Source organism: Tenrec ecaudatus, chromosome 12 (assembly GCF_050624435.1).
Source record: "Tenrec ecaudatus isolate mTenEca1 chromosome 12, mTenEca1.hap1, whole genome shotgun sequence".
NCBI classification, from domain to species: Eukaryota; Metazoa; Chordata; class Mammalia; order Afrosoricida; family Tenrecidae; genus Tenrec; species Tenrec ecaudatus.
Window position 1 is genome coordinate 107,781,597 of NC_134541.1, and position 13,871 is coordinate 107,795,467.

The 13,871-nt window shown below is 50.5% G+C and overlaps 1 protein-coding gene across 1 annotated transcript in view; it reads left to right on the top strand.

Moving 5' to 3' along the window:
* Window positions 1-13,871, top strand: part of LOC142462461 (histone lysine acetyltransferase CREBBP) — a 112,360-nt gene that overhangs the window by 69,422 nt on the left and 29,067 nt on the right. The window contains exons 5-13 of the mRNA XM_075564358.1: window positions 505-618; window positions 6,330-6,572; window positions 8,125-8,227; window positions 8,510-8,656; window positions 9,689-9,806; window positions 10,218-10,389; window positions 10,695-10,739; window positions 12,390-12,514; window positions 13,343-13,531. Coding sequence (XP_075420473.1) covers window positions 505-618; window positions 6,330-6,572; window positions 8,125-8,227; window positions 8,510-8,656; window positions 9,689-9,806; window positions 10,218-10,389; window positions 10,695-10,739; window positions 12,390-12,514; window positions 13,343-13,531 — 1,256 coding nt within the window. The remainder of the gene's footprint in view (window positions 1-504; window positions 619-6,329; window positions 6,573-8,124; window positions 8,228-8,509; window positions 8,657-9,688; window positions 9,807-10,217; window positions 10,390-10,694; window positions 10,740-12,389; window positions 12,515-13,342; window positions 13,532-13,871) is intronic.

Below are 13,871 nucleotides of genomic sequence, written 5' to 3' on the forward strand. Positions count from 1 at the left end.
AGAAGAAGACCAAGGTGGGAGTGGCCAGAATCTGCTTCCTCAGAAGCACTTCCATGCTGCCAAGGTCCCTGAGCCCCTGGCTGCCCGGCAGCATCTCTGCCCTCAGTTCTTCACCTACACTGTTTGCTGGTTTTCATCTTTAAACAAATCTTGGCATTTTACCTTAAAATAGTGATGTGGCAGAACTATATTCATGTTCTCCTTTTCCTGACCTCGCTCCGTATTTCAGGGTCACTGGATTTTGCTTTGTTTATGTTTTTGGCCTGAACCTTAACCACCCATCCTCCATAACATTGCTTCTGTGGGAAGTTTTTGTTTGGAATTCTCCACTATCGACTTACAAACATTTTGGGTAATAGCCCTTTGTAAGTCGAGGCCGGCCTGTCCTGTGTTACGGTTACACTTGTTTCCATTTTCTTATGGACTCTGGCATTATAACTTAGGTATAATGAAGTGTGACGATTTGGATAGAAAAATAACATCTCGTTGTTTTTCTGGTCATAGTTGCCCATTGTGCATCTTCACGACAAATCATCTCTCATTGGAAGAACTGCACACGACATGACTGTCCTGTTTGCCTCCCTTTGAAAAATGCCAGTGACAAGCGAAACCAACAAAGTAAGTGAGCACTGGGGGTAGAGAAGCCTGGAGACGAGAAAACCCTCTCTGCCCAGAGACCACAGGGTGCGTGTCGGAGGCAGGGAGTTGTCAGCAAAGGTACGCAAGCTAGAGACGCAAGGAGCCCCGTGTCAAGCCGAGGCAGGCAGAGGTGTCCTCTGGGGACCATCAAGGGTGTAGTGGGTCACTGACCCCCACTTCTGGGCACTTGGTATGGTAGCCAAGGAGTAGTCACAGAGGGGACAGCCATGGAGACCAAGCCCAGATTCCCCACTCCCCTTCCTAAATGCCGGTATCTGAGAGTTTGAATTCATGGCCATGATTGTTAGCATCCTGTCATTTGCCAGCTGGTTGAACTCTGACCCACGCCCATCAGAAGTGAACCATCGCCCAGGCCAGCGCCACCCCCGTGGCCAATTGTAAATTGAGCATCTGGTACCTCAGGTTTCCATTGTCGTGACAAAGATCTTCTGGGGGATATACAGGGACACCCATCCTACCGTGAGTGTGAAGGCGAGCCTGTCAGACTGGGTTGTCTCAGAGTCCATGACAGGCGCTGGGAGGCCTTCCTCCTGCCTGTGGTGCGGCCCCAGGACTAGCCGCCTCCAAGGCTTGCTCTTCAGTGAAACATCTTTGGAGCCAGCTGGGCAGCCTTTAGCGCAGGCAGTCCCTTAGGGTCCGTCAGTCAGAGACCCCCTGCCTGGTGCTGAAGGGAGCGTGGACGTTGTTTCCTATGGCGCCCTTTCTACTACTCTCACAGAGGAAACTCTGTTCTTGGTGCTTCCTTCCACTGGCCAGTTATAAGGTGCCCCCAATCTGTCACATTCTCACTGGGCGTAAGCCCGGTCTTGGTCTTCCCTAACCAGCCCTCCACCCAACCTGTGTGCATGTTAGATGCTCACTCATCACACTCATCCTTCTCAGTCGTCTTCCTCAAGACCCCACTGCTGCCGGGAGAAGACTCTCCTTGCTTTTCTTTTTGTTTCGGGGGGTGGGGAACTTCACAGAGCAGGGCACCCATGGCAGCAAGCAGGGTCTCGTCGAGTCCAGACCCCTGAGGAGAGGGGTGATGGGGGTGGGCCCAGTTACCTCCTCCCCACCCACAAAAGAAGTCATCCTCAGTTTCCTTTCAAAGTCAGCTTCCCAAATCAGTTCAGTTGGCTTTTTAATCCCTACACAATGTTCTAGGCCATCTTTTGCATAAAGTTCTAGGGGCCTGGGTCTTTCAGAAGCAGAAGTTTGGGGCAGTTCTAATGAGGTACAGTTTGTGTTCCCTCCAAGTTAGTGTAAAACGTAAAAAAAACAACAACCCAACATCAGCAACTAGCATATCGTGATAATTATGATGTGCCAGCACACATTTCGGTAACAAGTGCCATAAGTGGTAAATCGCGGGTGTAGCTTGAGCCCTGCAGTAGGAACTCATGAACAAAGACTGGTGAGCAGCAGTGATCAGAGACTTAGTACTGATCGTTCAGTGTGGGTGTGGCTTCTCTGTCATGAATCTGTATTGCTGTGCACCTGTGTTGCCATGGCAACGGCAAACGTGCAGTTTCTTTCGTCTTTTTAAGAAACACATGTGGTTTTGAGTTTTAAAAAGGAAAAGAAACTTAGGTGTGCTGTGGGTTGTTTGTTTCTGACATCCTCAGGACAGCCCAACAGTGTGAAAACGGATTTGGTGCATGCTCTCTCAAGTGGTAAACCACAGTTTGCTGTTAGTCATAAGGAAGGTGTCATCTGGGTGATTTTATAGTAGACAGTGGTAGAGAAGATTGCGGTGATAAAGAGCATGGAGAGTTTGGTAGTCTCTCTTGAAAACCCTAGGCATGAGCATTTGAGACGGTCTCTCAGGTGCAGCCCCGCTCACAGAGGCGCTGCGCTGTTGGCTCTAGCACGGAGCCCTGGCCACAGGGAGCCGTGTGCCGTGCTGAGTGAGGGCAGCGCCCTGTATGCTGCCCTCGTTAGCTCTAATCTAAAGCGAATTGTGCTGGTGCTCTTCTGGCCTCCGGGATACGTGGCTCCTCCTTCCAGGAGCTTAAATCAGAGCTACACACAAGGGATTCACAGTACTGATGGCAGATGATGATAGGGTAGAGAGAGGTCATGCTGAGAGCTTGTACACCCTGGCTGGGTAGTTTCTTGTCCTGGAGGTCTGGCACACACAGCCTACAAGGGACATTCAAGCACAGCTCTTTCTTTGGATGTGGAAGTCGTGACTGCTTAGCAACGAGTCATAGCCCTCTCCTTGGCCTCCATGCACACACTGTACACACACCCCTTATAGAACTTGAAAATGTATCATGTTCATTTCCCCCCCAGTGGCCCCATTGAATTTAGAATGAATGGCTTGGCTTTACTGTTCATTAGGTGCTGGGCCCCTAATTTAGCTACCAATAGAAGGGAGTAGTAATGTAGAGAAGGGGTGGGGCTCTCTCAGCTCTGCCAATGGCAGAAATGGCAGCTCACAGCACAGAAGAGCCAAGCCAGGTTGTGTTCCCAGAGCCTGGATTGTGTGTGAACAATGGAAGAGGTGAAGACCACAACAGGTTCTGCCTTGTAAAGAGAGAAACAGACACCGGTCACATGGAAACCGCAAGTCACCGAGTTTTTATGTAAATCTCACTGGAGTTATACCAGGCTGCCACTACAACCGCACAACCCCCTTGTGCAGTAGTTTACTAAGTGGCTGTGTGTTATTTAAGCAGGTGCATATTGCAGGCTTCGATGTGGAAGACAACTTACTGTAAAGAAAACCCTCACCCTCACAACTGGACCAGTAGCTCACATCATGACAAATGGAGAAAAGATTGAAGTTGCCGAGGATTTCATCTTGGTTGGAACCACAGTCAATGCTCATGGGAACAGCAGTCGCAAGATCAAAAGGCACACTGCATTGGGTAAATCTGCTACACAAGACTTGCTTTAAAGTGTTGAAAAGCAAGGATGTTACTTTGAGGACTAAGGTGTGTCTGACCTAAGCCATGGTTTTTTCCGTCACCCCCTATACATGTGAAAGTTGGACATCGACTAAAGAAAACCCAAGAATCAATGCATTTGAATTATGGTTTTGGCGAGGAACTTTAAAAGTACCCAAAGAGCAAACAAATCTGTCTTTGGGAAAAGCATGGCCCAAATGCTCCTTGGGAACACGGCTATCAAGATTTTGCCTCTTACACGTTAGACATGTCATTGAAAAAGGACACCATGTATGGCAAACTAGACGGGCAGCGGAAGGAGGAAGACCCTTCACTAGATGGACTGACACGGTGGCTGCCACGATGGGATCGAACATCACTCCGTGAGGATGGCGCAGAACCGGGCAATGTTTCCCTGTGCTTTGCAGAGGGTCTCCGTGCGTCAAAACCAAGTAGACCCACACCTCAACGCCCCTGAACTCCTCCCATGAGCTCAGACTTGGAGGCAGACCCCGCAGTGGCTTCCTGCCGATCCTGCCCCACGAGGGCACAGGGAGAAGTGTTGTCTGTGATGGTCCCCACGCTACACTTGGGAGAAGCCACTGCTCTATCCACCGGCCCTGAATTCTGAGAGCACAGACTGTGTTTTTTCACACCAAACCCCAGAGCCATGCCCAGTTACTGAATGTAGTAAGAGAGATGGATTGGATGCCTCCTGGGTACACGCGTGTGGAGACGCAGGGCCCCAGCAGGCACCTTGGGGAGTTAGAGAAGGCCCACTGTCAGCAGATCTGCCAGGAGAGCGTCACCAAGGAGCTGGTCAAAAGACAGAGTTCTGGGGGCCGTCCATAGGGACTGCGTTTCTAGCCAGCTGTCCACCGCCGCCGCGGTGGGTGCCCTCCTGTCTTTCCCCTTCTGGGGCATACTTGGCCCCACGGAAATATCAGGGACCCTTTTGTTTGTGATTTGTTTTCCTTCAGAAGTTTTAGAAATGTCAGGTTTTAAATATTTGCTGGTCTTCTCATAGGTGTGTATTTTCTTTAAAGTAATGTGTGTATGTGTGCATAATACACTGTGTGCATAATACACACATCAAGTGTGTGTGTAAATTATGTTTACATTTAGAAAATGAATGCTTTGAATGCAAATACAAAATACATCGACTATGCCCACAGTTTCCAGAAGTGGCCTGGGCTTAGAAATGACATTCACTCTAAAGATGAGGCATTTTGACCAAATGGGTGCCATATGCGGGGGAGCAGAGAAAAGTAGCATAAACGGGAAGACATGCTCAGTAAGTGCCTCGCTTGCTGTCCAGAATACAAGGCTACGTGATTCCTTTATCCCCTCACTTCCCCACTCTGCTTCTTATGGTTGCCCTGCACCTCAAGCGTAATTTCAAACTGATCTCTCCTGCCGTTCCCAAGACCGACCAGAACAAGTTGTCCCTCAGTGTCTACTGGCCCTCTTACATCATAGTTCTATTAGGAAATTTGGGATGTTGATTTCAGAAGTACAGTACATCTTTAAAGTTTACCTACTGGACGAAAAGACTTCAATATACTGTAGATATGGTGTATTTCAGCTACACACTTGTCATAAACTGCCTCTTGGGAATTACTTTTCATTTATAATAATGAGGTGCTTGGGGTATAATTGTGTCTAATGAGCGCTAATGAGTTTGAGATCGGAATATCCTTATTAGAAAAGTTAATAGTATGGAATGTGTAATTACCGTGGTTTTAAAAAACCCACTTGGTTTGGTGCTGTTTGTCTGCTCGGGCGAGCGTCACACTCGTGGGGTGTGTGTGCGAGCATGGCCTTTACACCTAGCGGTGCCTTGAGTTTGGGGGAAAGGGCCCTAGGGCGGCGTATCCACGAGCACACATTCTGTAGCCATTCCAGAAATCACTGGGCATCATGATGTGACCCTGAAAGGTGGACAAATTAGCTAGGAAGGACCACATCAGAGTAAGGCTCATTAGTGTGCTCTGAAACTCCCACCAGGCGTTCACTACTCACATATGATGGCAATCGGGGGGGGGGGGGGGGAGTTGGATGGATGGTGATGGATGGAACTTCAAATGGCCAACAATATAGAGTGGAAGTCAACCCTCAGGGAACTCTGGAGCCTGGAGGGTTAGAATTTTTCTTTGTCTTCCTGGGGCAGCAGAGGGAATGTCTTATTGCTGCACCAATAGATGTGTGCAGCGGACCCGAAGATGCCAGCATGAGAGCTGCCAGACCAGTCGGTGCATTGAGATCGTTTCCTGTAGCCAGTGTAGGGTGCTGGTGGGTGGTGTGTCCTTATACGTGCAGGTACCAAGGAAATGCAATGCTTTTGTGTGGACGCTCACTTCCTGTGGCTTAGTCGCCAATAACAGAAGGGTCTAATGGCCCAGAGGGGCACACTGTGTGAGGTGCGTTCCTAGCATAGTGCAATAAATATGACAACACAAAAACCGGACATTGTGACTTGTTGGTTGCTCCCCTTGGACTGACTCCATGAGTCTCGAGGCTGATACATACTCATTTTTGCTGAGGGGGTTCTCTGTGGCTTCAGGTTTGCTGCTTTCTTGATGGAGGCCTGGCGTGCCCCGGATCCTGTGATCCTCAGCTAGGGTCAGACAGGCTAGATGAACAGGTGGGCTTCTCTGCTCACAGCTCAGCACAGCCCCTTTCCCCGGAGCCTTGTCTGGGTGCCTTGTGACTGGCTGTGGGTACAACTGTAGTTGCGCCTCACTCACAGAGGCTGTTCCCCCTGTGGTGTACCTTTTGTTTTTCTCTCTGTTGTAGCCATCCTGGGGTCTCCAGCGAGTGGAATTCAAAGCCCCATTGGATCTGTTGGCACAGGCCAGCAGAATGCCACATCTCTAAGCAACCCGAACCCCATCGACCCCAGCTCTATGCAGCGGGCATACGCGGCCCTCGGACTGCCCTACATGAACCAGCCCCAGACGCAGCTGCAGCCTCCGGTGCCCGGCCAGCAGCCAGCACAGCAGCAAACTCACCAGCAAATGAGGCCTATCAATCCTCTGGGTAGGTGAAGTCCTCTCTCCCCTGCTGCTACCCCCCACCCTCAGCTTCCCTGACAGCCGGGCTGGACTCTTACCTGGTGGTGGCAGGTGCCTGGTGGCGCAGTGGGTTATGTGCTTGCTTGCTTGCTAATGGAAAAGTTGATGACGGTCCATACTCACTAGCTACTCTGTGGGAGAAAGGTGAGTCTGTCCCCTCGTAAAGATTCACAGTGCCAGAAACCCTGAGGGGCAGCTAAGAGTCTGAGGTAGCCTGACAGCAGTGGATGTAGTGGCGGCATGGTGTCCTTTAAGTGGCCACGATGACAAGCTGTCAGGAAAAGCCCAGGTGTGTGACGTGAGAGGACAGTACGAGTGAAGAAGGAGTCAACATGTCTGTGTGTACAGCCGGTCTCACTACCTCTAGTGGGCAGTGGTGCCCGAGGCTCTTGGGCCAGGGCTCTGTGGGCTCCTGGCGCTAGCATTCAGCAAGCTGGTCTGTCGGCTCCCAACGAGCTGAGGTCATGAGCTGGACAGGGCTCGCCAAAGACCTCCCATCTGAGCTTTCTAGATGCTGTGGTGTCTTGTTACTCAGCCCATCACTGGGCACTCGAGACCACTGCTCACGCACCTCCACGTCTGTCACCTCTGCAAGATGCACCCTCCATGGTTTCCTCCACACGTCGGTCCTATGAAACGTCGACATGGGGTACCAGGAAGGCCTGTGGTGTTGTAGGACTGGTGCCAAATGAGGTTGAAGTGAGCACTGGACTCTTCAGAATGATTGCTCGGACCATCTCGTTTGCTATGGACGAGAAGCTAATTGAGAGGCTGGCCTGGAGGCCTGAGATCCAATGCCACCGCTCATTGGTGGTGTAACACCACTAACTGACTGAGCCTCACCTTATTCCTCCTTTAAAGGAAAGCCTCGGGACCATTGCCCTCTTAAGGTTTTTGTAATCTCTCATATTAGTTCCGATCATTTCTTTTCTGAGGTGTTGATAAAGACCTGTGGCAGGTCAGCACAGTTGTTTAGGGTCTGACAACCATGGAACCTTGTTCCTTTGAGGCTGCCATTGAGTTCTTTATGACCTTGACCATAGTTAGCCACTGGCCGCAGACAAAAAGCCCTAGTCGTAGTGGGTTAGACATTGGAATGCTAATCAGAAGGTCAGCAGTTTTAACCAACCAGTCACTCTTCAGAAGATCGGTGACGTGTTCTGCTCCTATAGAGATTGACAGCCTCCAAAATTTTAGGGAGCATTTCTGATCTGTCCTACAGGGTGACCATGAGTCGGGATCAGCTCGATGGCAGTGGGTTTGGGGTGAACCTCCATAGAAGTATGGGACATGGTCCCAGGGGAGTATGGGAAGGAACCCACCCCACTGAATCTGCTCATATCTCCCAGGAGCCCAATGCATCCAAGTTACTTTACGGGGGTGGGAGAGAGAGAGAGAGAGAGAGATTTTGTGTGTGTGTGTGTGTGTGTGTGTGTGTGTGTGTGTTGGTGTGTTGACTGGTATCAAAAAGTTGTTAATTGGTTAATGGCCTCTCCCCCCCCTTGATTTTTTCAAAGGAACGAACCCAATGAACATTCCAGCAGGAGGAATAACAACAGATCAGCAGCCACCAAACTTGATTTCAGAATCCGCTCTTCCAACGTCCCTCGGGGCCACCAAGTAAGACCCACGTTTCAGTTGGTTCATGTAGGAGTGATATCGCACTTGAGAACTGACCAAGGAAGTTCCCAAGGCTTGGTTGGTCTTTTTATGTGTGGTCCAGATGACAATTTCAACAGGGTGAGGGGTGGAGATGCCGTTCTTAGGATTGTGAGTGGATGAGAGATGAAACTGGTGCCCGGGTGGTTGTGTGGGTCCAAGTTGGTGGAAGAGGAAGCTGACTTGAAGTGCATCTAGTTGTTCCAGTAAGTGGACTGGACAAGGCTCCGTTTTCTGCCCTAGCCCACTGATGAACGATGGCTCGAATTCTGGGAACATGGGGACCCTCAGCACCATACCCACGGCAGCACCACCTTCCAGCACCGGCGTCCGGAAAGGCTGGCATGAACACGTCACTCAGGACCTGCGCAGCCATCTCGTGCATAAACTGTACGTGTCTGGCTGGGAGTTACTCGTGGTGGGGGACTCAGTGGCTGAAAGCGATGTGGCAGTTTTACAGTCTCATGGGTGTCTGCTTTCATTCCTGTGGCATCCACTGGGCTTTCCATGATAGTCCTCGCGTGCTAATTATTTTTTCAAATCATTTTATTGGGGCTCGTACAACTCTTCTCACAATCCATCCATCCATTGTGTCAAGCACATTTGTACATTTGTTGTCATCATCATTCTCAAAACATTTGCTTTCTGCTTGAGCCCTTGGTTTCAGCTCCTCATTTATGCCCCTCCCTCCCCGCCCGCATACTTTTTTGAGAGCCACAGCCACCACCAATGGGTAGGGCAGGGCTTCTCAGGCCCCAGGTCCCCGGGCATAGACATGTCTTTGGTTCTGCACCACGGAACAATGCTGTTCATGGCCAGTTTCAAAGGCAGGGCTCCTGGGTGGGCGGGCAGCCTGGGCCTCGGAGCCGTGGGGCATATGAGCTGGTCTGGGTCAGTGTCAGCTCGTGCCTTATTCAAAGAAGACCACTGCTGCACGGGTGCAGGTGGTCAGCTAAAAACCGGTGGCATGGCTGGTCCTCTCACCATCCAGCCACGTGCCTTTTTGAGGCAGTTAACTTATTGATGAAGTTAACCGGCCAGATTCCCCTCGAGTTCTTTTCCTTCCTTAGTTTAACAGGAGATGCAAACAGAGCAGCCATCTTATCTCGCAGACAGTGCGTTTCATTCTGTTGCCCGTAAGGTTGCCAGCACCTACCATCAAACAGCTGTCAGTCAAACCATTGGTTCGTAATGGTGTAAAAGTCAGGAGTTTGAAATCAAATGCTTCTTGTGTCAGGCCCAGCACTTAGTTATTAGCAAGTGGCAATGTGTCTGGCCGGTATGGGGGTCACTACTGTTCCCGGGAAGTGACTTCAGTGGTGCTTGCAATTTCAACCTGTTGCTGCACTCCTCGTTGCGGGCCACCACTGTGAGGATCAGACTGATTCAGGAGAAGGCCGATGAAATGCTTTGTTCTTTCAGCGTCCAAGCCATCTTCCCAACTCCTGACCCAGCGGCACTGAAGGATCGCCGGATGGAGAATCTGGTCGCCTATGCTAAGAAAGTGGAGGGAGACATGTATGAGTCAGCTAACAGCCGGGTAGGTTGCGACTTACTGTCCCAGCCTCCATAGCATGGATAGACTCAGCAGGCTTAGTGGCGGCCTCTGTCTGGTTGCCAACCTGGGGCTCAGGAAGCACCAGGATAGGCTAGGGAGATGTCCCTATGGAAGGCGCTCATGGTGGACAAGGAGATGAAATGGCCTGCCATCTGGGGTGACCTTGGGCAGAAGGCTCGGCTCTGTGGCTGACAGCAGTGATGGCCCAGAGCTCCCAACGGTGGGATAAAAGCAGTGTGCGAGTAGTTCAACTGCCTGCTACAGTCAGCAAGAATGGGGGCCTTTGGTTTATTAGTTACAAATGCAAACTGGCGTTGGCAGCTTACATGGTTTCAACCGTTCATCAATTTGGACAGTCTTCACCGCCTCATGTTGACTGTCATTGCTTTTTAGGACGAGTACTATCATTTGTTGGCAGAGAAAATCTACAAAATACAGAAAGAACTAGAAGAAAAGCGGAGGTCACGTTTACATAAGCAAGGCATCTTGGGTAACCAGCCAGCCCTCCCAGCCCCAGGAGCCCAGCCCCCTGGGATTCCACCAGGACAGCCTGTGCGGCCTCCAAGTAAGGGCCTCCTTCCAGCTTGTGTGGGGTCGTGTGGTCCCTCCTCTGCCCGGTGTATTCCTAAGAATGCAGTGCTCTCGCCGCAAAGCCCCAGCGGCAGGGACTTCACCTCCGAGCTGCTCCTGCTGGAATGCCACCAGCTGTGCGCAGGCTCTTTGTAAATGTGGAAGCTCTCTCGTGGGGAGACCGCCATCAGAAAATATCATGGGCTGGATTTTCCCTTTTAAGACTGAAATCATCCTCAGAGAAAATCCCGTATTCCGAAGTCAAAATGAATCTAATGAACTCTTCCCCTCTTCATGCAGACGGACCTCTCCCCATGCCGGTGAATCGCATGCAGGTTTCTCAGGGTATGTCATGGTCATCTTGTGTCCTGCTGGGGTTTCCTGCAGCTATAGCCATTGGTCTTGTTCTTGTCACTTCTGTTTTCTATGTTGCTTCTGTGGTGGTGGGTCCTTCTCACTTTGGTATTTTTCCTCTCTGTTTATTTTTGCTGACTTCTATTCTCAGGACAGCGCTGACCTTAGAAACTCAGAGGTCACTCAGGGAAGAGCTCTGATGAGATGGGAAGGAGGGGGCACCTTTGTTTGTAATGGGCAGGTCCTTTTTCTGAAGGCAGGCAGGTCTGTGGGAGAGCATCCCTGGAAGTGAGGAATGCCAAGTGCTACAACTAGAGCAGGTACCCAAGCCCCAGTGGGCTTCCATTTGAGGAGAGTTTGTAGATGGAGAGATTCTGCCTTAGTTTGGGCCTGGGAAGTAGGGGGCAGCACTAGTCTAAACAACTTGTCCAGGTGGTGTTTATGTAAGAATATAATACAATTTCCCTGGTCAAAGCCACCATTTTTTTATCATGGGGATTTGGAAAGGCCACTTTTGAAAGCTCTTATAGCCCTTGATGGACAGAGAGTTGATGTATTTTTAGGTTGTGGGACAGAGTGGTGATCCAGAAGGTTCTAAGAAAAGGCAGCTGGCGAGGGAGTAGACATGTCTTCTAGAAGGCTGTGGTGCTGTCTGTGCAGAGGACTGGACCAGCCGTGGCCAAGGCACTGGCATCCCAGAGTAAGCTCTGAGGGCTGGTCTTGGGCCTGGGACAGGAGGGGTGAGGCTCAGGAAAGTGCTGGAGGGCGGGCTTATGGCCCCCGTGGGAAGCACTGCTGGTAGTTCTATAGCCAAATGCTGCAAGAGGTGTGTCACAGCTAACCACTCAACAACCTCTCCCCACAGTGCAGGTCTGTGGAGTGTTGAGTTTGGTGTGGTTTCTTAGTTTCTTTTTCTCTGACTTAGTTAATAAAGTCCTCGAGGGCAGGGGGAAGTTTCTCTTACAGACTGTCTGCAATGCCCTCCTGAGTCTATGCTGGTACTCGGGTCTGAGGTGACATGGAAGGTAGTGCCTCCGCAGGTGGGTTCTTAGAGACCCTCGCAGCTACTCCCGTGGTGAGATAGCACTTCCCAAGATTCACTCTGGCAGGCACTTCTTAGTCCTCAGAATTCTCAAAGTACTGTGGTCCCTCAAAAGGCTGGAAGTGTTCTCCAGTGGGTGGTGTCCCCTCGCTGTGGGTTAAGAGCTCCCCTGGGAAATGAGTGGAGAAGGAGGTGAATCCTCTAGTCTAGAAAGGACACTGACATTGAGAACTGCCAGCCTCTTGGCACTTTCTGCACACTCAGGATGCTTGCAAAGTGGAACAGCAAGTTTTTACATCCTGTCTTCTAGCAATGCCTGTGAAGACATGGAAGCCAGGGTGCTCAGAGCAGGTGGGGTAGAAGACTCGAGGGAGGGTGTTGGGGGCTTGCATGGTGTCTGGATGGTGGGGGCACTGTCCTGAGGCGGCTGCACCTTTTCCTTAGTCCTTCTGTCTCCTGAGTCTCGGTGCTCTCTCCCCCATGCCTTTGATTTTACGTGTCACGTATGTGTATCATATTACTTCTCCCCTGTTTTCTTCAAGATGTGATTCTGTTTTGCTGTGGGTGCATCTCTTAACCATTGTTGGTCCTTCTTACAGGGATGAGCTCGTTTAACCCAATGACCTTGGGGAACGTGCAGTTGCCACAAGCTGCCATGGGACCTCGCGCAGCCTCCCCCATGAACCACTCTGTCCAGATGAATAGCCTGGCCTCGGTTCCAGGGGTAAGTGCTTGGGCTTGCCTTGATCATGCCCAAGAAAGTCTGGGCTTTAGTAAAATTCAGATATACGTAGTTATGTGTTGCCATGCTTTCTGTAAAATAGGTCATTATGTGATTTGGACGTTGTGTGAACCCCATACTATATGCAGACAGCCCCCAGATTATCAACTAATGCTAATCCTACACTGAATGTATAATGAAATGGGAATGAACAGCTAGTGACAGTTGGTATGAAATATCAGTCAATCCGGTGTTTGCCTGAGTGCCTGTATGGAGAGTATGCCTTTCTGTGCCTACGAAAGCTTTCCAGGTTACAGTCCAGTAATAGTAATGTGCATTTGGTATCACAAGCCATTGGACTTTTTAATATAATTGGCTTTGTGGGGTTGTAACCAGAGACCTGGAAAGTAGACGCAGATGTTACTGGAAACACATCGCTGTTATCTGATAACCGTGGGGTACTTGCTCACCCAAATTTGAGTTATGCTGTATTGCTCCTGTGTTTTACTGCTGTCACTAGTGAAAGGAGAATGATGTGGCCACAGTTGATTTATAGCAGAATGGCATTTTCACAGGGGATGGGGCTCTACCAATTCTTGACCAGGAAAGAATAGTCAATATCTGTTGACACTTAAGGCTGATGCTTCCTCAACACCTCGGAAAAGTCATCAAGCTTGGCTGCTGACCTCTGTTCAAAGCAGTGTGGACACTGGCTCCTCTGGGAGATTGCCCCAGGAAGCGAGGCGCAGTCTTAGGGACCCCGTATGGGATCCTCAGGGGTAGGCCAGGCTTCTGAATGGCCACCCTTGGGTGCACTTTGCTGGTTTTCAGATGGCCATCTCACCTTCCCGAATGCCCCAGCCCTCGAGCATGATGGGTGCACACACCAACAGCATGATGGCCCAGCCACCCACGCAGAGCCAGTTCCTGCCGCAGAACCAGTTCCCATCGTCCAGCGGGGCCATGAGCGTGAACAGCGTGGGCCTGGGGCAGCCAGCGGCCCAGCCAGGAGTAACACAGGTACTGTCCTCTGTTGGACATCCGGGTCCTGCCCTCAAGCCTCCTCCCGCCTCCCCACTGGCACAAGGAGGTCTTATTTTATGAAGACGAGAATTCCTAACTGGACACTTCATTCTCATGTGCCTTATACTTCTTTATCTTTTTCCTATTTGTCCTATAACTCTTACTGGTTTGGAATTGCTCTTCCTGCAGAAGCGGGATGCTTTGTGTCTCGATGCGCTTGTTGTTGTATCTTTGGACTTTGGAGGTTGTAGTTATCTTACTGGTTTTTGTTGGGGGTGTTAGATTCTAATTCCTAAGGAGGTCCTGAGGGACAATGGCCTGGCTAAAAGCACAGGAG